Source organism: Aquarana catesbeiana, linkage group LG03, assembly GCF_042186555.1.
Source record: "Aquarana catesbeiana isolate 2022-GZ linkage group LG03, ASM4218655v1, whole genome shotgun sequence".
In the NCBI taxonomy this organism is placed as follows: domain Eukaryota; kingdom Metazoa; phylum Chordata; class Amphibia; order Anura; family Ranidae; genus Aquarana; species Aquarana catesbeiana.
In genome coordinates, this window is record NC_133326.1 from 243,038,428 (window position 1) to 243,064,091 (window position 25,664).

At 41.5% G+C, this 25,664-nt stretch overlaps 1 protein-coding gene across 1 annotated transcript in view; it reads left to right on the plus strand.

Annotated features, from left to right (window-relative positions):
• The window catches only part of PNPLA8 (patatin like domain 8, phospholipase A2), a 125,224-nt gene that overhangs the window by 79,132 nt on the left and 20,428 nt on the right, over nucleotides 1–25,664 (plus strand). The window contains exons 8-9 of the mRNA XM_073619908.1: nucleotides 3,199–3,393; nucleotides 16,091–16,286. Coding sequence (XP_073476009.1) covers nucleotides 3,199–3,393; nucleotides 16,091–16,286 — 391 coding nt within the window. The remainder of the gene's footprint in view (nucleotides 1–3,198; nucleotides 3,394–16,090; nucleotides 16,287–25,664) is intronic.

Consider the following 25,664-nt stretch of genomic DNA (forward strand, 5'->3'; position numbering starts at 1 on the left):
AACCCCTGAACAAAGTGATTGTCTACAAGAGATTCCAGATGAAATCGATATTTACAGTCAGGGCATTACTGCCCCAGGACTGTTACATGGTGTCACTGGATTTAAAAGACGCTTACCTCTACTTTCCCATTGCGGAAGCCTTTCAAAAATTCCTGCGCCTGGCGGTAAAGGTGGAAGAGGAAACCATTCACCTGCAGTTTCAGGCGCTGCCATTCGGCCTATCCTCGTCACCCCGAGTATTTACGAAGGTCATGGCAGAGGCCATGGCTTTTCTGCGAATCAGGGGGGTATCAATTATTGCATACCTAGACGATCTTCTTCTATTCGCAGCATCCTCAGAGCAACTAATCAGGGATCTGGAACTAACAAAGTCAACCCTGATGGGGCTAGGATGGCTACTAAACCTGGAAAAATCCAGCCTAATTCCAGCTCAGCAGATTTCCTATCTAGGATATCTGCTGGATTCTACTCAGCTGAGAGTTTTTCTCCCACCAGAGAAAATTCTAAAGCTAGACCGGGCAGTAGCGTTCCTGCAGAGCAATCAACAGGTGTCAATACGGACGGCCATGTCAGCTCTCGGCTTACTAACCTCTGCCATTCCGGCAGTCCAGTGGGCAGGCCTTCACTTCCGTCCCTTGCAGGCACTGATTCTAAAGTTGTGGGACCACAGCCAGGAGTCTTTAGACACCCTGCTTTCAATACCTCCTCGGATCAAAAGATCCCTCTGGTGGTGGAGGAAGTGGATAAATCTGTCGCAGGGGCGCTTGTAGATCATTCCAGTGTCCAGAGTGATTACCACGGACGCAAGAGGCAGAGGCTGGGGCGCACACCTGGGATCGCGGTGGGCACAGGGGACGTGGAAAAAAGAGGAACTCAAGAGGTCGTCCAACTGGAAAGAACTAAAAGCAGTCAGACTGGCACTCAGTGCCTTCAAAGGGGACCTCTGGGGACAACATATCCAGTTGCGTTTGGAGAACTCCTCGGTCATTGCTTATATGAACAAGCAAGGGCGCACAAGAAGCGGGGTTCTGTCAACCCTAGCCTCAGAGATCCTGGGCTGGGTAGAAGCCAATGCTCTTTCCCTTTCAGCAGTGTTTCTAAGGGGGAAAGAGAATGTAGTAGCCGATTTCTTCAGCTGAACACAGCTGAGAGAGGCCGACTGGTTACTCAATCAGGAAGTCTTCAACCTCCTAGTCAGAAGGTGGGGCCTCCCAGAGGTGGACCTTTTTGAATGCAATACAAAGACCCCGTATTTCTTCTCTCTCAGCAGATGGGAGAATGCGCTGGGGTAGACGCCCTAACACAAAATTGTCACTTTAAACTTTGCTACGCCTTCCGCCTTCCCACCTCCCGTGCTTCTGCCGGCAGTTCTAAGGAAATTTCAGGTAGAAAACACCACACTGATCTTAGTGGCTCCATACTGTCCCAAGAGGGCTTGGTTCTCAGTCCTCGGGCAGTTGGCAGCGGAACCTCCCTGGCTCCTTCCAACCAGAAAGGATCTCCTATCTCAGGGCCCAGTTCTCTGTCCCCAAGCAGGCCGCTGGAACTTAGCCGCCTGGCTTCCGAAGAAGAGATGCTAAGAAGCAAGGGCTTTTCCGAACAACTGGTATCCACCCTCCTTGATAGTAAAAAGGAGGAGACGTGCCGAATCTACCAAAAGGTTTGCGGGCGTTTTAGAGCTTGGTGCCTAGAAAACTCTTTTAAGGTGCAGAGCCCTATAGCAGTCGTGGAGTTTCTGCAATGCAGGGCAGATAAGGGGTTAGCCATCAGTACCCTTAAAAGCCAAGTTTCAGCGCTTAGCGCGTACCTAGAGAAATCCCTGGCCACCAACTCCTGGGTAGTCAGGTTTTTCAGAGCCCTTTCAAGACAGAGACCAGTGCAAGGTCCTTCCTCCCCTAAGTGGGACCTTTCCCTGGTCTTACAGGTTATGACGGAACCCCCGTTCGAGCCTTTAGAAGAGTGTACTCTAAAGGACCTAACTTATAAGGCTGTTTTTTTGGTGGCTGTAACCACGGCCAGGAGGGTCAGTGAAATAGAGGCCCTTTCAATTAGACCCCCCTTTTGTGTTGTGTTTTCGGATAGAGACGTTTTTAAGACTGACCCGGCTTTTTTACCAAAGGTGGCTTCGAAATACCGTAGAAGCCAGGAGGTAATTTTGCCAACTTTTTGATCTAATCCCTCAAGTGAAAGGGAATTTAGATTTCATACTTTAGACGTCAGGAGATGTATCTTACGTTATTTAGAGCTGACGAAGAGTTTTAGAAGGTCAGACTCTCTCTTTATTTCTTTTTGCGGAGCAAGAAAAGGACAGAGGGCGTCTAGACACATCATGGCCAGATGGCTCAGGATAGATATTGCTCAGGCCTACAGGCTTGCAGGTAGAGAAGCCCCCATGGGAATTAAAGCACACTCTACCAGAGCTATGGCAGCTTCACAGGCGGAAAGAGCTGGAGCAACACCAGAGCAGATTTGCAAGGCAGCTGTATGGTCCAGTTTCACCACTTTAGTGAAACACTACAGAGTGGGTCTGGTATCAGCAAGTGAGCAATCCTTTGGGCGAAAGGTATTGCAAGCTGTTGTCCCACCCTAAGTGGTAAGTGCTCGTCTATCCTCTCAAGGTGGCTGTCCTGAAAGACGGGGAGGGAAAATTAAAGTTACACTTACCGGTAACGTCTTTTCCAGTAGTCTTTCAGGACAGTCCTAGTACCCACCCGAATTTTTGGGGCGTCTTGAGCAAGACCTAAAAAGGGGCACGATAGTAATATGTGATAGTATGTTATTAACGTGTTCTTGTGTCTCCCCAGCTAACCGGAGGTGCTCTAGAAAAAACTGAGGCTGGCAGGGAGAGGTGTAAATTTATAGGGGCTGGCGCAGTGTTTCCAAAGAAGGGGAGGAGCCAAGGTCTCTCAAGGTGGCTGTCCTGAAAGACTACTGGAAAAGACGTTAAGCGTAACTTTAATTTTCCTACATGTTTACGTGGAGATTGTTATCAAACCGAACCATCACTGATTTACAAGCCCCGGGCCAAATTTTTCCTCCAGCATCTTTGCCAATTTAGTTAATTAAGCTGTTAATTTGTGGCATTTTGAGAAGCCTGCTTTTAAAAGCGGAGCAGAAATGTTAAATTTGTTCTATACAAGAGACCTATAGCTTCTGTAGAGTTTTGTTATATTACATGTTGTGTTTCTCTGTTTATAGGTTGCTGCTGTGAGCACCGTCGTTAATACAGGAATACCTCCAAAAGCATTTGTGTTCAGAAATTACAATCATTTTCCGGGTGTTAAATCACATTATTTAGGAGGTTGTCAATATAATCTGTGGCAAGCTATCCGAGCATCTTCAGCAGCACCTGGGTACTTCCAGGAGTATGTACTTGGAAATGATCTGCATCAGGTCAGTGTGACTTCCATCCAGGTTATCTATTGTATTCTGTTTGTAAATTATATCATAAGATGTTCTTTCCTCTGTGTCACCGAGGTCTGTGTGTGCGATATTTACTGAAAACCGCTTTTTGCCCGTAGGTTGTTTGATAATCTTGTCGGACACAGCCCTGACACATTATTATTTCTCCCAAGTCTATGATTACCCTATCCAATAAAATAAGAGAAATCTGAATTGGAATGATGCAACTGCAGCTTAAAGCGGAGTTCCGCCGAAAAAAAAATGAATTAAAAGTCAGCAGCTACAAAAAGTGTAGCTGCTGACTTTTAATAATCGAGCACTCACCTGTCCCACGGTCCAGCGATGCGAGCATACAAAGCCCCACTCATCTCCCCCTCCTCTCAACGGCGCTGGCATTCTTACTCTGGGCGCCCGGCTGTGGATTCACAGCCAGGCACACGCTGAGCATGTGCCAGCCACGCTGTGAATGACTGGCAATCTTCTGGGACCTGTGACCTGTCCCAGAAGATTGCTGAGAGGGAGGGGGGAGAGGTGAACTTCCTTTCGGTGCTGCGGAGCTCCGGGAGGAAGTGGGGGCTGGGTGCCTCTAAAAAGAGGGTATCCGCTCCCCCCACCCCCAAAAAAAATGACATGCCAAATGTGACATGTCTGGGGGTCACCTGCACTTAAAGTGGAGGTTCCATTTTTGGGTGGAACTCTGCTTTAAGAGCCCTAACACTAATAAAAAACATTACTGAGAAACAGAATATTGTGCCCTGTGACTTCACTTGCTCGGGTTCCCATAAAAAAGAGTGCTGTGTTACCCTTCATACAACACCCAGGTTTTCTTTAGTGCATCACAACCATTATTGCCCATGAGAACAGCCCTATTTATTTATCTATCAAAGACACACAAGCATTGTATGGTTTCTGTTGATGGTGGGTGCAATGCTTTACAGGCTCCAGTGTAAAAAAAAATAATAAATGCACATTTTGTTTACCTGCAAAAAAGATGTTTGTGTGTGTGTGTGTGTATATATATATATATATAAGGTGAACTTATTCTTTAATAAAACTCGTTGAAGTAAATAGGCTAGCGCTGCCAGAATAATACAAGGGTATTTGGTTGCTGTGTGTTGCCTTCTTTGCCCAATTGAATAAGCCTGATAAACTTTTATGTGAAAATAAAATACAGGGCCGAATGAAAGATAACTGCTTGGCAACGTATAGAGCTTCATTTGGAATTCTTGCCATTTTGTTTGCTCTGCGTTCCAAAATTTTATAGGAGCAAAGATTTTGGCTCACAATAGTTTAACTAATTCCTTTTATAAATATAAGTTCTAAATTTTATTTATATTAACATTAATTCAGTTTTATTTAGGAAGACTTCTATCTTGTTTATTTTTTTAATAGTCTAATATCTAAATGTCATAACAAATTCCTAAATTTGAAGCCATTTTAAGATGCAATTAACCATGCTGCAGATTACCAGTATTTAGGGATGAGAGTGTTTTCCCTGTAAAGTACAACTGCTGCTGCTAGCAAAACCCTTTTCAATTTTACACCAAATGATACCACCCTAAAAAAAACAGGCCCTGAGGTTCCTGTTCACTGATGCCAGATCACCTCCACTAAGGCTCGATTCACACCTATGCATGTTGCTTTTGAGCGTTTTTGGAGGTTTTTTTTTCATGCTTGGCACGTTTTTGAGCAGCGTTTTTGTGGCGTTTTTGCTGCGATTTGCGTTTTGCGTTTTTTTTTTTTTTTTTTTTTTTTTTTTCATTTTTTTTTTTACAGTCTTAAAAAAAAATTACAAAAATAAAAAAATAAAAAAAAAAAAACGGCAAAAACGCTGCAAAAACGCTGCACTTGCGTTTTTGATGCTGGTCCATTGAAATCCATTACATGCAAAACGCTGCTTTTTGCATGAAAAAAAGTCCCCGACCCTTTCCAAAAACGCAGAGATACAAAAAAGCATTGATGTGAACATGTTCCATAGGAACCCATGTTAAAAAATTCCCATGCATTTCTGCAAAATGCATCAAAAAACGCGCTAGTGTGAATGGAGCCTTATGCAATATACCAGTATAGAAAAAGGGAGGCACATTTCTGCCTCAAAACTTTTTTTTTTTTTTTTTTTTTTTTTTTTGGTATTGTACACTATGTTTCAGAACATGCTCTTAATTGCCACTTGACAAAAAAATTTACCTGAAACATTTTGTGTACATCTGAAATACAAGTTTCAAGACAGTAGTGTGAATTTATCTGTCTACACTAATATATTACTAACCCTTGTGCTTTTTCCAGTGACAGCTTAAGCTCTTAGTAAATATACCTCCTTACAGTAGATGTGTCTGTCATGCCAAGTGTGAATTCTGTGTACAAGTCCTGACAGACCAGTGTCTTTTAACTCCAGCTTAAGAGCCTTTATTGAATTTGTCAGATTGGCTCCATACTCTTTTTGAAGCCGAGCATATAACTGAAGCATAATACAAAAGAGACAAGATAATATTCATTTTATTTAAACATTTATATCTACAGTTTATTATTGGGTGTCTACTGTATACTGATCAGACAGGGGGGGGGGGGGGAATAATGTAGAAAGAACAACCCCTTCTGGAGGTTTTAGGCCTCGTGCCCATGATGTTTACATGCTGACAAGTCTTCTATCATAAGGGGTGCCACATACAGCCACCAACATAAGTGAATGGCTACATCTGTAAGTGTGCTCATTCTCATGTACAGATCAATCACTTCTACATCCAAATTTAACCACACATAAGCCTATGGCAGAATTTGCCAAACACGAGAGCAGGCAGGTTTCTCAACATATTTCTGATTGTTTGTTTTTTTCCAAGATAAGTCAGCTTCCATGCTTAGATATATGGAGTCTTTTTATAATATATTTCCCTGAAACCCAGAATGTATGACTCGGGGCATCAGCACAAATGGGAATCTTTTCTGTTTGTCTTGTATAATCTCTGCAAGGATTATAAGTCCATTATTGAGTTGTTAAGGTTGCATATACCTGTAGGCCCAGTTATGAAGGTTTCAGAACTCAGCACTAAATTACAAATTTTTCCCTCTGGTCAGGATCTATTTTGACAACTCTAACTTCCTATTGGGAAAAAATGGGTATTCACAATTGGGTATTTAAATTTAAAAGAAAATCCTAAAGCCGCATCAAAGAGAGATAAAGGTTACCACCTAAGGGTCTAATGGGAAAAAATATTGTTAACACTAAATACAGGCTGCTCTACTAACCAATACGTTCGAGAATAAAACAGTAAATCAGCTAGATATATTAGTAAATTGTAAGCCTACAGAGATAGATATTCCTCTATTTTCCCTATACAAAGTATCCTAAGGCGTGTCATATAGAGCAAGAGGGCAACCCTGTCAGGTACCTTGTGATCTAGAAAAGGGTTCAGTAACACAACTTGCGACCCTAATTCATGCTCTGAGACTAGAGTACCATAACTATTCTAGTTACTCGTTTAGAGCCAAATCTAAAAAAAAACACCACCTCCATGTACTGCTATTGTGCTGAATCCAACAGAAAACATGCAATATTATCTATAAAGATACAGGACCGGTAGAATTTGGTGTTTGTATATATGAGAGACTACGTATGACTTGCAAAGTAGGGGATACTAACGACAGGTAAGACATAGGTGTCAAGTAAGTGGTCTTGTAGAGACTTCAGTCTGAGAAAATAACAGAGCTTAACATTTGTTATCACTCTGTCAGATTTCTATCATGACCATGGATTTTACCTCTACTGACAAAAAGTATTTCTTCTTCTGTAATAGAGCTTCTAACTCCTTACACTGGGAAATAAATGAATGTTTAGTTGACTATTGCTGTCTACAACAAGCTTTTCTTCATATTGCATACATACCTAAACCCAGGTCTCAAAGCTTTCTCTGTATATCTAGAAAGGTTTCCCTTCAACATGTCTGATGCAGCTATTATTGAAAGTCATTTCCTTTTTTTTCCTTCTTTCCATCCTTCTTTTTTTTCCCCATCTTTCGCTGTAGTTTAGGATTCTAGGTGAGGGGGGTTGCATATGCATAAGGCTAGTATGTAATACAACAGGGGTCCTTTAATATTTACTTGCCCTCCATTCCATCTGGGAGTCCACAAAGCCTAAAGCGTAGTTCCTAAGATCAGAAATGTTTCTATGTTGGCCAGAGCAATCCACAGTGTCAAAAGATCATAAAAGATCATAGGACATACTGCTGGATAGAAGGATGAATTGGGAGCTCAGAGAATCTGCATCCTCACGTACTAGTTGACAACAATGCACTTCCAAAAAAAAATACAAAAAAGAATGTGTAGGATTTTAATGGAGCTGAAACCTCCCTACAGATAAGACTTTAGACAAACATATTTATCAAAACATTAATTTTATTACAGCAAATTCATTAAATAATAACACTGGGGAATCCTAACCCCAAAAAATGCATGGATAGGAAGATAAATCGGGAGCTCAGAGTATCTGCATCCTCACGTACTAGTTGACAACCATGCCCCTTCAATCTTACATGGGTACACACTTTTATTTTCAGCATAGTTGAAACAAAGTTTTACTATATATGCTAAAAAAGAAAAAAAAAATGATAATACCTTTTTGTTATCAGTACCTACTAAAATATGCTGATTTTGATGCCTTACTCGGAGAGACATTTTTGTGAAATTTCATCTGTATACAAATATGTATACATTAAATATTTACTGTAAGGAAGAAAATTATTTTGTTTCTTTCATTTTCCAATTTTTAACAAAGAAAGTAGCAGCGAGGGTAACTAGCAATGCAAAGCATGTCTTGCCAGGCATTGATGTAAAATGGTTACTATGGAGTCAGAGGACCTCGCTTCCAAATATTACAGCTGTATATGCCAAGTCATATATCTCTCAATGCACACTGCTTTCTGCTGCTCATTACATTGTGTTTAACTGTATCATCCTCATTTGAGAACAAAAGCACAGTGCACTGATGCATGTAAAATGGCACATTTTACTATTTTTTATTATCTGATTTATTTTAGTAAAGTATTTATGATGTGGCTGAAATTTTACTGAGAAGATATTGCTGCTGCTCTGGTTTAAAAAAAAGTGCTTTTTAATGCATTTTAACCCCTTTATGCCTAAGCCTTTTTCTGACATTTGTTGCTTACAAGTTAAATCCATATTTGCGCGCGAGCACAGAGCATGGGGCCCCTTTTTTTGTTTTTTTTTGTTTTTGTTTTTTTTTTATACACTGTCCCTTATGGAGGGATCTGGGGTTTATAAGACCCCAAACCCCTCCTCTGCACTTAAAAGCATTCAAAAAGCCTTTGGCAATTTTGAATACTGTCTTTTTTTTTTTTTTTTTAATTTGCCACCTCTTAAGTCTTCCGTAAACCGGAAGTAATGTCATGACATCGCTTCCAGGTTACTAGATCCAAGACCTGATCGAAGCTGATTCCTGTGGGACGGGAGAGCCCGGGTGAGCTGCGGGGGGGGGGGGGGGCTTGCGTCCCCTCCCGTTGCTTAGGATAACAGCCTCTTTATGGAGTTGGTTCACACACCTCCGTGGAGGCTCCGGAGCGGCTTGCACAGGTGTCCTGTGCATCTTTGGCTCTGTTTCAGGGCTGAATTCAGGCAAAAATTTGTCCCTGAAACAGAGAACAGGGACGCACCAGACCCCTGCTGCAAGCCACATCCGGCATCAGTGTGAACCCAGCCTAAAGCATTGGTGAACATCAAAAACTATATGCATGTAATTTTATTTCTCCAACGTTCCACATTCAAAACAAACCTAGATATGAGCGGAAGCCAGGTAAAAAAACATTGGGTCAAGAGGTATGCATATGTCACAAAATAGAACTTGCAACTGTTACAGGATGCACTTTTTGCAAAATGATTGATTATTCATTCAATCAATTAAATAATTTGTGTTACAGGCCTTTCAGCCAGTGTGCCTTATATAATATGGCTGACTTTCTGGGTCAGTTACTTCCGTATAATATGGACATAGAATAGTCATTATCAGTCAGTAATGAACTCTCTGCTTATGTAGGAAAGTTAGCAGACATTTCCTTTAGTTTTCTATAGTCTGTCAACTGTCCATTTACAAGCACATTATTTATTGGAAAAGCTTTTCAGTTATTTGGCAAGTTAATGTGCAAACCATTCCAGTGATCTTCTTGTTATTTATTATTGATTGCTCAGTATCCTTCTAGTCATAATATTCGGTGAGGGTGTACAAATACATTCTGTGCTGAAAAGCCTTCTCTCCCAAGTGATGTAAGACGTGTCCATTGAGATGCTGGCATCTTTGAAAATAAATATGGTTTTTAGCATGATTATAGTTTCCTGGTCGCTGGTGACAATGAGAGATTATTAACATAATGTGTTTTAAATTCAAAACGCAAACACATTAACAGCTGTGGCTTATTTAACATTCACCGCATCTACAAAATATCACTTGCCCATCACATTTCTGTAGTTTGTTCAGACAGCACATGCTGTGCGATTCAAAACATTTGATGCTTGGTAAATGGGGAATAGAAGCCATCATGTTTTGTGTAAATAGGACTTGTTACATAAATGTTGGCCTATTTATTCCAGCCATTAGCAATAATTTAATTTTCAGAAAATCTCTAGTTTCCAGGTACCTTGATAAACAGAGAAGCTTGCTAAGTTTTTTTTTTTTTTTTCTTGGCCCAATTTAACATCCCTTCTGTATCCATCACTGCTGTGGTTAAATGATACTTCTCAGCATGAATCACTAGTTAATAATTTATGATGCTCTCTTAAGGTTCTCTTCAAAAGAAATAAAAAGCGGGGACCTAGTCTATGGGGGAGGATCAAAAGGGTGCCATATTTATGCACGGAAAATGCTTATTGTCTCACATGATTTGAAAAATATTAACTATAACAACTTAGCCCAGATGACTAAACGTATTCAACAAGGAGGAAAATGGACTGGTTACATTAAAATTATCAAAGAAACGTCTTTTTGTTCATATTTAAATACAGTAGTTGAATTTATCCATTAAATAAGAAATAGGTTTATTAAAACCAGTGACTGCTTGACTGACGTATAAACACTTCACAAAAAAGTATGTTTGCTAGTGTAGTCAGATCTCTTGTCTCATTTTCTTTTTAAATGATTGAGGAAGCCTTAATGTTGACTATGGGAAACAGCTCTGCTATTATACTGATTCCCTCACCCCCATGTACATTATTTAGTCTTTGTGAAAGGTATAGAGTCTACAGGCTATGGTATATTTATATTTGAAATTTATCAACCCTGATGTTCAGACTGTCTATCTCGTTTCTTGAGGCCCTGAAATGCTAGGACAGTATAAACTCTGCCAAAACGACCCATTTGTGGAAAGTGGGCACTCCAGTGTAAATAGTAAGGAGCATGGTGAGTTTTTTTTTGACAATGTACTTTTTTTGCTACAAATTTTTGAAAAATTAAGAAAGTAAATAACTTTTTTTTTTTTTTTTTTTACAAAGTTTTTTATTTTTAACTTTATAAGTTAATTTTCATTTCTGGCACAGGCATACTTTTACAATTACACCACAAAACGTTCTTCTGCTCCTCCCAAGTATGTGGATACCACCACATGTGTGAGAATTTTTCGCTGCCTAGATGCATAATAATGACCACATTTTTGGAAGTGAACCCCCAAAGGTAGTTTTTAAGAGGCACAGTGAGACTTTTAAAGAGTTTTTTTTTTCCATGTTTTTTAGAAAATGCAAAAAGGAAATGAAAATTCATTTTTTTTTTTTACAAGAAATTGTCAGTTTAATAAGATACTTCCAAAGACACAGTATGGTCATACTTAGAATTACTCTTTAAAACCTACTCCTTCTGAGTATAAGGACCACGTGTGAGATTTTTTCAGTGTTTGGACTAGTTATTTACCTGACACTGTATATTGTTTCTTGTGTATCACAAAAATCAAACAACATTGTATCAAAAATGAGTGGTAAAGGAATATAGCTTAGTGTAGCATCGCCTATAGCAGTCCCCATTCCTGTAAGCCAAGTAATCCTAGCCTGCTGGCATGTGGCTGCCCCCAGGAGTGCTATGTTCACTGGCCAGGAATACAGGATGCTGAATAAAGGGCGAACAAGAGTTCCTGTCATTCAAGGAGTGCAGTTGTCTACATGGATGGGCTGGGACTGCTGTCTCGTCAGAATGAAGTTAGTGGGATATGCAGGTGGTTTAGGCTGTGGGAAGAGATATGGTCAATAAACAAGCAAAGGTCAGGGACACTGTTGATGGCTGTACTGGCTCTGGTAACAGTGATGTGACTAGGGATCAGGAACATTGTTTGCTGGCTGCTCTGGTTGATGATGGTCACTCGTTTGATAGTGCTAAGAATCAGGAACACCATTTATTATTTACTTATATAGCGCCGATAATTTACACAATTTTACGCTATATATATTTATATATATATATATATATATATATATATATATATATATATATATATATATATATATATATATATATACACATACATACATATATATATATCTATACACAGTCTGAGTGAGTACACCCCCTCACATTTTTGTAAATATTTTATTATATCTTTTCATGTGACAACACTGAAGAAATGACACTTTGCTACAATGTAAAGTAGTGAGTGTATAATAGTGTAAATTTGCTGTTCTCTCAAAATAACTCAACACACAGCCATTTAAGTCTAAACCTCTGGCAACAAAAGTGAGTACACCCCTAAGTGAAAATTTCTAAATTGGGCCCAAAGTGTCAATATTTTGTTTGGCCACCATTATTTTGTAGCACTGCCGTAACCCTCTTGGGCATGGAGTTCACCAGAGCTTCACAGGTTACCACTGGAGTCCTCTACCACTCCTCCATGACTACATCACGACACTGGTGGATGTTGGAGACCTTGCGCTTCTCCACCTTCTGTTTGAGGATGCCCCACGGATGATCAATAAGGTTTAGGTCTGGAGACATGCTTGGCCAGTCCATCACCTTTACCCTCAGCTTCTTTAGCAAGGCAGTGGTCATCTTGGAGGTGTGTTTGGGGTCATTATCATGTTGGAATACTGCCCTGTGGCCCAGTCTCTGAAAGGGAGGGAATCATGCTCTGCTTCAGTATGTCACAGTACACGTTGGCATTTATGGTTCCCTAAATGAACTTTAGCTCCCCAGTATCGGCAAAACTTGTGCACACTTCCACCACCGTTCTTGACTTTAGGCAAGACACACTTTTCTTTGTACATCTCACCTGGTTGCCGCCACACATGCTTGACACCATCTGAACCAAATAAGTTTATCTTGGTCTCATCAGACCACAGGACATGGTTCCAGTAATCCATGTCCTTAGTCTGCTTGTCTTTAGCAAACTGTTTGTGGGCTTTCTTGTGCATCATCTTTAGAAAAGGCTTCCTTCTGGGAAGACAGTCATGCAGACCAATTTGATGCAGTGTGCGGCCTATGGTTTGAGCACTGACAGGCTGACCCCCAACCCCTTCAACCTCCTCAGCAATGCTGGCAGCACTCATATGTCTATTTCCCAAAGACAATCTCTGGATATGATGATGAGCACGTGCACTCAACTTCTGTGGTCGGCCATGACAAGGCCTGTTCTGAGTGGAACCTGACCTGTTAAGCCGCTGTATGGTCTTGGCCACCATGCTGCAGCTCAGTTTCAGGGTCTTTGCAATCTTTTTATAGCCTAGGCCATCTTTATGTAGAGCAACAATTCTTTTTTTCAGATCCTCAGAGTTCTTTGCCATGAGGTGCCATGGTGTGCCATGGTGAACTTCCAGTGAACAGTATGAGAGAGTGAGAGCGATAACACCAAATTTAACACACCTGCTCCCCATTCACACACGCTAACGAGTCACATGACACCAGGGAGGGAAAATGGCTAATAGGGCCCAATTTGGAAATTTTCACTGAGGGGTGTACTCACTTTTGTTGCCAGCGGTTTAGACTTAAATGGCTGTGTGTTGCGTTATTTTGAGGGGACAGCAAATTTACACTGTTATACAAGCTGTACACTCACTACTTTACATTGTAGCAAAGGGTCATTTCTTCAGTGTTGTCACATGAAACTATATAATAAAATATTTACAAAAATGTGAGGGGTGTATTCACTTTTGTGAGATACTGATACTGCTCCTCTAGGAGCTTACATCCTAACTCACATTCATACATATACATACTGGGGCAAATTTTGACAGGACCAATTCATCTATCAACATCTCTTTGGAATGAGGGAGAAACTGGAGTACCCGGAGAAAACCCACCCATGCACAGGGAGAACATACAAACTCCATGCAGGTAGTGCCATGGTTGAGATTTGAACTGACAACCCTAGTGCTTGCCAGGCAGAAGTTCTAACCACTTAGCCACCGTGTGTTGCACAGTTGCTGGCTGCACTGGTCTGGTGACACTGGGATTGGTGCTGTGACAATCTAGATCACTGTTGCTAGCTTCACTAGTTTGGTGACTCTGTAACTGGTGTGGTGGTGATCAGGGACACTGTTGCTGGTTACACTGGTCTGGTGACACTGGAACTCTTCTGTGGAGATCAAGGGCACGCAGGCACAGGGACTGAAATGCAAACCCTGTGCAGGTAGTACAGTGTTTGGAATTCAAACTAATGACCTTAGTGCGGCCAGGCAGAAGTGCTAAACACTTTGCTGCCTAGTTCCTGGCTGCACTGGTCTGGTGACACTGGGACTGGTGCTGTGGCAATCTGGAACACTGTTGCTGACTGCACTTGCTTTGGTGACACTCGCACTGGTGTGGTTGCGATCAGGAACACTGTTGCTGGCTTACACCTGTTTGGGGACACTGGAACTGGTGTGGCAGCAAGCCAGAACACAGTTGCTGGCTTATTAAAATATAAATTCATGCTATCACCCTTCTAAACGACTAAATGCAAATTAGTGAAAATGTGCACAAAACACCTTTAAATAATAATTCACCTTTTTACAAGAAAAAAAAAAAAAAACACCACACCTTTTTGTAGGTACAAAAATGTTCATTTATTATTTTTATACTGGAGCCTGTATAAAGCATTGCACCTGCGATCAGCAGATTTGCAGTTGCAATGCATGAATCCTGCAGACTTGTCAGTACACTTGTCTGCCTGTACTTCCGATAAGGGCTGGCAATTACTGAATGGCAGGAAGAATCAATAAACTGAGGATGCTCACCAGTGCCCTCGCAGTTCATTAAGAACTACAAGCCAGCGGTACTTGTAGCCTATTCAGTCACAGGAAACTGTAAATAAATGACAAGGCCGTGTGGGTGGAGCCTAGCTTCTAAAACTTTTAACCCTTTAAAAATATGTTCAAATCTTGTACAACTGATGAGTTAGCTGTTTCCAGACAGGGTTAATTGTGGTAAACATGGCTTCCCAGTCCTTACTACACAGAGGACTTAGGAGAATTTTTTTTATTGCTGGAAGTTCCACAAAAGAGCATCAAAAAATGTAAACTGCAATTTCTTTTTTTTTTAACATATGCTTTGTAATTGGGAACATTTAACAAATATAACATGGGTGTTCTCCCAATCTGCAAACATGGAAATACACTTTAAGGTTTGCTATTACAGCCTTTTGCCTGCATAAGCCTGATTAACCACTTCAATACCAGGCACTTATACACCTTCCTGCCCAGGCCAATTTTCAGCTTTCAGCACTGTCGCAATTTGAATGACAATTGCGCGGTCATGCTACACTGTACTTAAACAAATTTTTTATCATTTTGTTCCCACAAATAGAGCTTTCTTTTGGTGGTATTTGATCACCTGCGATTTTTATTTTTTGCGCAAAAAAATAAAACAAAGAAACGTTTTTCTTTGTTTCTGTTAAAAATTTTCTAAACAAGTATGTTTTCTTTTTCAATGACGGGCACTGATATGGCTGCACTGTTATGGCTGCACTGATGTGCACCGATGAGGTTGCACCAATGAGGTGGCACTGATAGGTGGCACTGGTATGCGGCACTGATAGGTGGCACTGATGGGCTCTCATAGGCTGCACTGATGGGCACTCGTAGGCGGCACTGATGGGTACTTATGGGTGGCACTGATGGGTACTTATGGGTGCCACTGATAGGTGGCATGGATGGGCACTGATAGGCATGGATGGGCACTGTTAGGTGGCACTAATGGACACTGATGGGTGGCATTGCTGGGCATCACTGATTTTATTTGTGCCATAGAGGTGCCAGTCAGAGCCCATTTGTGGTCCAGTGTGGGCATCAGAGGGGGGCTGCACTAATAAACAATCAGCACAGATCCCCCCCTGTCAGGAGAGCCACCGATCGGCTCTCCTCTACTCTCGTCTGTCAGACGCGAGTGAGGAAAAGCTGATCAACGGCTCTTCCTGTTTACATCGTGACCAGCCATGATTTGACACGGCTGATCAAGTGGTAAAGGCTCTTTACCGAGATCGGTGTAGCTGTGTGTCAGACTGACACACCGCACCACTGATCCCTGCGATGCGCACCCCCGCGGGCGCGAGGCGGCTGTTATCCTGCAGGACATCATATGACGCCCAGTCAGGATAACTGAACCACCGCCCGGCCGTCATTCTGCTATAGGCCGGACGGGAAGTGGTTAAAATTAGAAATAAATAAGTGGTCATTTCAACACATGCATTCTGGTACAGTCTGGGTTTCTAAAGTATTTCTTAATATTTTGTTACAGGATGGAGGATTGCTTATTAACAATCCATGTGCACTGGCACTTCACGAATGTAAGTGTTTGTGGCCAGACGTGCAATTCCAGTGTGTGATCTCTCTTGGCACAGGACGATATGAAGGTATGGGCAAGAGCACAGCAACACACACAAGTCTGAAAGCCAAACTGACCAATGTGATCAGCAGTGCCACTGATACAGAAGGTAAGCACTCATTCTCCAGTGGTTTCATTAATATTTTTACTGCCTTTTTATATGCTTCCCGTTTCACATACAGATTACTTTTAAAAACGTGCACTGTGAATACCCCAAACCTACCATTAACTAATCTAGCCAGGTGCTCTTATAGAAGTTTTTACAATAAATGTGGTATAAATTCTCAAAAGTGATAATAAAACAAATACGTATAAATTGAAAGTCATTAGTGCGGTATCTGAAGCACAAGTTCAATAAAAATAAAATGTTCACAAAAACTTGGAGGTTCACCAGAATATATTGATCCCTTAATTGCAGGTAGGCCAAAAACCGAGATGAGTATGTCTAATCTAATGTCCACCTCCTTCCAGCCTGCATGGAGCTTATGTTGGGTTTCCACTCCACTTTCTCTGATCCTTGAGGCTGGGTTCACACCATCCCCGCATCCATCTCACAGCAGAGGTCCACTGAGTCTTGGTTCACCATTTCAGGTCCGATTTCAGCCTGAATTTTGAGCTGAATTCGGACCTGAAACAGACCAAAAAACACACAGCGTTTTTCTGCAAAATGCATCGGATCTGTTGCGGAGATATGTGAACTGGCTCCATAGAGAGCTGGTCAAAATCTCCTGCTATTGCGAATTAGATGCGTGATTTAGAACCTCTCCCCTCTGTTTGTACTATTATTAAACCAAGCTGGAATAAGGTCTTCCACTTAGGCCCCCTTCACACTGCCGTGACTTAAAAGTTGCGCAATTTTACCGCAATTTTAATGCAATTTCAGGGAATGCCTGTGTGAACTTGAGGCCTATGGCCTCAACTGGCACCAAAGTTGGACCAAAGTAGTACAGAGACTTGAAGTGGCACAGATATGAATGGTTATCATTGGGAATCATGGGGTACGACTTGTCATGTGACTCTTTTATGTCCAAAGTCACAGGAAAAGTCGCTCAAGTGTGAAAGGGGCCTTAATCCTCCTTTCTCAAATTTGCAGCCAGATATTGCTCAAAATTAAAAATAAAAGCACCTTCATAGTATGCAATCCCTAAAAACAAGAACTTAAATACTACTCACAGGATCATAAAAAGTTAATCCCCCTTTAAAATCAGTTCAGATTTTGCATGCGTGATGACGTCACTTCCGGTCTGTGTGTGGTGATCTCTCCTCCGGCCGATGCATTTCGTTATGTGACTTCTTAAGAAGGTTGTGTTTGTTTCACATGCCAGCAGCACAGGGTGCACAATTATTGTATGTTAAGAAAAGACAAATCTATCGAATATCTAAATTCAATTTCCATACTGTATATTATTAAAGTGTTACAACCGTAAAATCAGTCTGTATATGCTGCTTTATAGCATGCTTTGTATACTCAAGGTGGAACCTAAGGGGCTAATCATGTGCATTGTAAAAAAAGGCTGTTTGATCCCATCTTCTCTGAACCTCCCCTTCCTCCACAGTCCCCAATCCATCTACTGATAGTACAGAGCCTTGGGGGCACTCTGCACATGTTCGGTTAGGTGTGTATTTGGGAGGGTGCATGTGATCGGCACAGGGCCAATCAGCACTGTCCAGACAGAGGGTCACGGGTCATGCAGCCTCATAGGACAGTCAATGGAGAATGAAAACTCCACCTACAAGCTTTAACCAGTGCAAGGCCAGACACTGATAGAAGTTACAAGACTGCTATTTACTGCTGATGAGAAAAGGTATTTAGCAGTTTATTTTTACTAAAATAATTGCATTTTCATGTTCTGTGTACTGTGGGAGACCAGATATAGTGAGTGCAGGGTCCTGGGTTTAGTAACACTTTAATTATAACTGTTACTATTTTATTTTAAGAAAAGCAAACATATTTTTTTCTGTCACTGACCTTTCCATCAACCAAAGTTCCCTAGTCCTTTGCCCCTTGTACATTTCCTGGAATAAAGAGATAGTTTGTTTACCTGAGACATATTTTCCTCAATCGGGGTTCCATGGCATCCCTGTACACAGAAGAGGAGGAGCGGAGAGGGCCGGTGAGGAACATCAGAAGAGGAAGGAGGCTGTTCAATACCATTACAGCAGCTATTCTCTAATACAGAGTAGCCAGAGTACAGCAAAAACCTGTATTTCTTTATTGTACATCATGGGACACAGAGCAGCTATAGTAATTAATATCTGGGTTATACGCCACCTATAGGTGAATGGACACTGGCACACCAAAAAGACAGGAAGTCCCCCTCTATAAAAAACCCCTCCCATACAAGAAGTATCTCAGTTTTTTTTTGCCAGTGTCTGCAAGGTGGTGGTCACTGATGTGATACATGTGTTCTTTGAGCATACTTGGAGGTCTGAACGCTTCTATTAAGAATCATGGACCTCAGTCGGATCCATTTGAAAAAAGCTGTCAGCCAAAATGGATGGTACCCGAGCCTCATTGGAAGGAGAGAAGATTCCTCAAGGTTTGCCTGTAATGCAGCCTTTTGGACTGGACCCTGTGTAATAGAACCCTGTGCAGTGTTTGTTCTGACCAAGGTGCTTTCCTGCAGGGTGCTATACAGGTCCAGGGAAGTGGACCCCAGATTAAGGGGGACCTAGTCTCTGAAGGTCTTTTTATGACAAAGCTCGTCGTGATGGGTGAAGATTGGACTCCTGTCTGCATTTTTGTAGTTTCTCTTTAAAAAAAAAAAAAAAAAAAGGGAGATTTGTTCTACGAGTCACTGGGAACAGAGTTCTGTTTAATCATGCTATGTACTTCTTGGTTATGTGGGCTGCTGTTTCTCCTCCAGTCACTAGAGGGCGCAGGCTTGCTCAGTATGGCCTATTTTTATATAGGCAGGAAGTGGAAGGGCGGCCATGCCATGTGGCAACAGGTTCAGCAGGCCTCTTGAGACATAGCAGCAGCCCATGGATAACTAAGTGTGAGTACTTACTATAGGAGAACTGTGTGACAGACAAGTCATGATTATATGCTGCATATTTACTGCTTATCCAGGGGAACTGTAAGTCGATACACCCCTGGATTGTTAGCAGTTTACTTTAAAGTGTTGTTGACTGCTCAGTAGGCAGGTGCAGCGTAGTATACATGCTTGCAAACTTGTTGCTTAAATGCATGTTTTAATATACACGTTTGGAAAAACATGAGCATGGGTGCATTTTAAGGAGTTTTATCTCCAGAATAGTGCATGTGTGCTTGGCTAAATTCTGCAGGACTAGTATGGGGTCAACTGCAGTTAAGCAGGTGCATGCTTGCAAACTAGCTAAAACGCATGGTTGCTGGAACGCACGGTTGCTAAAGATGCATGTTTTTATATATTTGCATAAATATACATGGTTATACATGTTTGCATAAATATACATGATCATGGTTGCACAGGGATGCATGTTTGTTCATGTTTGCATAAATATACATGGTTATACATGATTGCATAAAGATACAAGAATGCATAAAGATGCATGTTTAGACATGTTTGTATAAATGTTAGCAGCGCTAAAACATAATTAAAAATGTGAAAAACTGAATATAAACCAGTTAATGTTGTGTGGTTATGTCAAAGGCTAACAAAAAATTGAATCTATAAATATACATACAAAAAGTCCAAAATTGCATGACGTGTAATAGTAGGATAATACATCCACAGGTGCATAAATAGATGAATAATCAGTGACAAATTCCTCCATGGCAAACCATGTGCTAACGCCACACAAAATGCACGCTTACCACAGGGCAAGCTAGATGAGCTTGCGGCCAATTACCCAGCTGGGGCCTTTATCCAGGGGTGATTCGAAACCGTTACCTCCAAAAGGTCAGTATGGTGTAAAGGATATGTCCAGCAGACAGCCAGAATACCCCGATCAGGCAGGTCCCATAGGAGTGGTCAAATGTTACCCAGAATAAAAAGGGAACTCACCATAGCATAATTCCTCTCCTCCATGTGCTCACCTTTAGAGCTGATGAACACATGGAGGAGAGGAATTATACTATAGTGAGTTCCCTTTTTATTCTGGGTAACATTTGACCACTCCTATGGGACCTGCCTGATCAGGGTATCCTGGCTGTCTGCTGGACATATCCTTTACACCATACTGACCTTTTGGAGGTTTTGAATCACCCCTGGATAAAGGCCCCGGCTGGGCAATTAGCTGCAAGCTTATCTAGCTTGCCTTGTGGTAAGCGTGCATTTTGTGTGGTGTTAGCACATTGTTTGCGGTGGAGGAATTTGTCACTGATTATTCATCTATTTATGCACTCCTGTGTTCACAGACTTACCTTTATTGTGGATGTATTATCCTACTATCACACATGTCATGCAATTTTGGACTTTTTCTATGTATATTTCTGTTTATAGGTTCAATTTTTTGTCATGCCTTTGACATAACCACACGATAGAAGAACAGTGCCTGATGCTCCCAAAAAATCGTTGCCAATGGAGATCACGAACATACAGTGACAGAAGATAAGTAACCTTTAACCACTTCAATACAGTGCACTTACACCCCCTTCCAGCCCAGACCAATTTTCAGCTTTCAGCGCTCTCACACTTTGAATGACAATTACTCAGTTATGCAACACTGTACCCATATGAAATTTACGTCCTTTTTTTCACACAAATAGAGCTTTCTTTTGGTGGTATTTAATCACCTCTGGGTTTTTTATTTTTTGTGCCATAAATAAAAAAGATCGTAAATTTTGTGAAAAAAATGCCTTTTTCTTTGTTTCTGTCATAAAATTTTGCAAATTAGTAATTTTTCTTCATAAATTTTGGCCAAAATTTATACTGCTACATATCTTTGGCAAAAATAACCCAAATTAGTGTAAATGATTTGGTCTTTGTGAAAGTTAGAGTCTACAAACTATGGCATCAATCACTGAAAATTGATCACATCTGATCACACCTAATGTACTGAACAAGTCAGGAAAGTACAAATACCCCCTAAATGACCCCTTTTAGAAAGTACACATTCCAAGGTATTAAGTAGCATGGTGAATTTTTTTAAGTTGTAATTTTTTCCCACAATTCTTTGCAAAATGAAGATGATTTTTTTTTTTTTTTTAACAAAATTGTCATATTAACAGGTTTTTTCTCTCTCAGAGCATATGCATACAACAAATTACACCCCAAAATACATTCTGCTACTTTTCCCGAGTATGGCGATACCACATGTGGGAGACTTTTACACAGCCTGGCCACATACAAAGGCCCAACATTGAAGTAGCATCTTCTTGCATTCTACGAGCATAAATGACACATCTCATTTCTCAACCACCTATTACACTTTTGAAGGCCCTGGAGCACCAGGACAATGGAATTGCCCCCAAAATGACACCATTTTGGAAAGCAAACACCCCAACGTATAATCTATGAGGCATAATGAGTCTTTTGAACGGTTCATTTTTTTCCAGAAGTTTTTGGAAAATGTGGAAAAAAATGAAAATGCATTTTATTTTACACAAAGTTGTCCATTTATCAGATATTTCCAACACATAGCATGTACCTAGCAAAGATGACACCCCAAAATACATTCTGCTACTCCTCCTGAGTATAGCGATACCACATGTGTGAGACTTTTACACAGCGTGGCCACATACAAAGGCCCAACATTGAAGTAGCACCATCGGGCGATCTACGAGCATATATATATTACATTATATAGCACATATTTATTATTCAGTCTATGAATCATTTAAATTTATGTAATGCCTTCCGATATACTTCACTGTCAATGGAACATTTGAAGGTGTTTTTGAATGTAAGCGCCTCCCGGGGTATGTGATCGTCTCAGTGCGGATGTATTGCGGCCGCGGGGACACCTGGTGAAGCGGAATTGCAGTGTAACCTTTAACCGGGCTAGATGTGAAGGGTAATAAGAGTAGGAGGTGCCGTACCGTACAGCCAATCCCATGAATAAGTCAGGTATGGCGAAACATGTCGGGACATGGCTGTACGGCATCCATCAGTAGCAGAGTGTGACAGAGATGACGCTGCATCTCATCTCCGTGTGTCAGCGGAAGATCCTTGCTCGATCAGACGAGCTTTAACGAGTGGGGGTGAGAGCCTGTTTCCGCTTACCTTGGGTCCGCCGCGACCATCTTTTACATTAGTGCTGGGCGTTTTCACATAGGAGGATTGGGAACTCGGATTGCTGTGTTGGTTTGGCTTGATTTAAAGAGTTTGTTATGTGAGTGTAATGATTGAAGTTTACACAGTTCAATAAATTTTGTGTTTTACGGTATCACACTATTTGCGTATTTTTATTTGCATATGGAATGAGATGACACTGGGATGGATGGATCTTGGATTTTTCACCTTAACCTGATTGTCCAGTTTACCATGCTTATTCGCCAAAACACGAGAGTGTGAGGCATATTCATCCGGTGAGTGTTGAATCCAGAGGGAGAGGAATCACTGGCAAGTTTTGATTTGGTGGACATTTCAGAAATCTGCACACTATTTCACGGTGTTCTCTCTATGGACATTTCTATGGATGGACTGCACTATTTTTTATTTTATGTTTGGTTTTCACATATGATGCATTATTGATTCGTTGCGCATATATATATATATATATATATATATATATATTCCTTTTTGGGTGATACATATAACTGCTACTCAGTACCACCACAGTGCAAGGGTCACACATATTGGACACTGGGTTGCGTTATATCACTAGCATTAGCGCCGCTTATATTATTTTTCTGTTTTTTGCAAATTAATAGAGGATGATCTACGAGCATAAATGACACATCTCATTTCTCAACCACCTATTGCATTTTTGAAGGCCCTGGAGGACCAGGACAATGGAATTTCCCCCAAAATGACCCCATTTTGGAAAGCAAACACCCCAACGTATAATCTATGAGGCATAATGAGTCTTTTGAACGGTTCATTTTTTTCCAGAAGTTTTTGGGAAATGTGGGAAATAAAATGAACACGCATTTTTTTTTCACAAAGTTGTTCATTTATCAGATATTTCCAACACATAGCATGTACATAGCAAAGATGACACCCCAAAATACATTCTGCTACTCCTCCTGAGTATAGCGATACCACATGTGTAAGACTTTTACACAGCCTGGCCACATACAGAGGCCCAACATCCAAGTAGCACCATCAAGCGTTCTAGGAGTTTAAAATGACATATATAATTTCCTGGCAACCTATCATTTTTGAAAACCCTTCATATTTCTAACACATGGCATGCACATACCAAGAATTACAATCCAAAGATTCTGTTGCAGTAAGGGTAAAAAAAAAGCATTACCTGTGCTTTTAGTAGTATCCACAGAGGAGAAGACTGGTCCAGGCAGCAGGCAGGGATGTGCTTAGCGACAGCAATAGTAACTATCCAGGCAGCAGGCAGGACAGCACAGTCCATAGAAATTGTCCAGGCAGAGACAGCCAGCACAGCCATAATATTGGTCCTGGTACACTGTTACCTGCAGACACTCATTATTGTACCACTCTCCAGCCCTTCATAAACATACTGCCTCTTGCTACAGCTAATTATTTGCATAGTCCAGGTAGCAGTGTGGTCCATTCATGCGACAGGCAGAGGCATGGTGGCAGTAAGTCAACAGCAGGCTGAGGGCCACAATCAGGGGGCACAGGGGTAGAGGCTTCGACCCACCCAAATCTCTATGAAGCCGCCGGACTCCAGACCCTTATCCGGAAATTACGAAACAAAAAAATTGTTTTCTCCATCCGGAAAAACAATTCTGGAGCCCCTCACATATGTGAGACCCCTGTGTACTACAGTAGCAGGGCAACAGATCAGTCCAAGCGGTAGGCAATAGCATAGTCCATAAAACAGGTCAGGGTCAGTTCATGTGCAAGCAGTCCAAGCGGTAGGCAGTAGCGTAGTTAATAACACAGGCCAGGGTCAGTTCACGTGGAAGCAGTCCAAACGGTAGGCAGAGGCATAGTCACAAAACAGGCCAGGGTCAGTTCACGTGGAATCGGTGGTTATTTGGGAAAGAATGGAAAATGGTCAGCACAGAAGATGAAAATGGGGAAATGGTTAAAAATATGAGCTAATATTTTAGGGATGTATGATAAAGTTGGAAGCATTCACCAATGCAAAGGCCAGGTTGGGAGGGACACTGGGGACAATGGTAGCTGGTATCTTTTCTAAATCCTTTTTTGGTGCACACGCGACATTTTTTTTGCCGTCTTCGGCCTGTTTCAGATGGGGGAATGCTGAAGGGGAAGTGGCGCTCATGAAGTCGGCAAACAGCCTCAGAGCGAAGGTCTTCTGGGGGGGTATTTGGTGATAAATGAGGGACGTGACAACTTCTATGAATTTTAGGAAGGGGGCGGGGCTTTCAATGGATTTAATGTAGACTATGTAGGAATTGTAAATGGCCAAATGGATGAGATAAATTGCTACCTTCTTATACCAGAATCGGGACCTCTTTATTGACAAATAGGGCTGAATCATTTGATCATTAAAATCTACCCCCCCATGTAGAGATTAAAATCTTGGACACATGTTGGCTTTTCAATGGGACGTAGTCTTCTTTGTACCTCAATTGTAGTGTCGTCATGGATGGTGGACATCATGTGCACGTTCCTCTTATCCTTCCACCTCAAGGCCAGCACTTCGTTGCATCTCAATGATGCTCTTTCCCCTCTTCGCAGCTTTTTGTTCGCTAAAGATTGTGGGAAGCCCTTTCTATTTTTTCTGGAGGTTCCACAGGCCAGGGTTTTTGCAATGTATAAGTGTTTGAAAAGGGGCAGGCTCGTGTAAAAGTTGTCAACGTATATGTGATATCCTTTGTTTAGAAGTGGGTATGCCAGGTCCCATACAATCTTTCCAGTTGTGCCCATGTAGGCCGGGCACTCAGGGGGCTGGAGCTGGGAATCTTTTCCTTCATATATGCGGAACGCATACAAATATCCCGTGGCTCTCTCACATAGCTTGTATAACTTTACTCCGTATCTGGCCCTTTTGCTAGGAAAATATTGCTTTATTCCTAGCCGGCCTGAAAAGGGTACCAGGGACTCATCGACACATATATTCTGATCGGGGACATAGAGTTCTGCAGATTGTTGGGAAAATAAATTTATCAGTGGGCGAATCTTGTATAACTTGTCGTAATTTGGATGATTGTGGGGAGGGCACTGGTTGTTGTCGCTGAAGTGAAGAAAGCGCGTTATCATCTTGTATCGGGACCTGGACATTACGGCAGAATAAATGGGCATGTTGTGGATAGGGTTGGTGGACCAATAGGCATGTCCTTCATTTTTTTTTTTGTAATCCCCATGTTTAGGGTGAGGCCCATAAACACTTTGAACTCCTCCAAATTCAGATCTCTCCACTCAAAAGGACGGATGATTGGGGGTTGCTGGCAATATATTGCTGGGCATATAAATTTGTCTGGTCCACAATAAATTGCAACATAGTG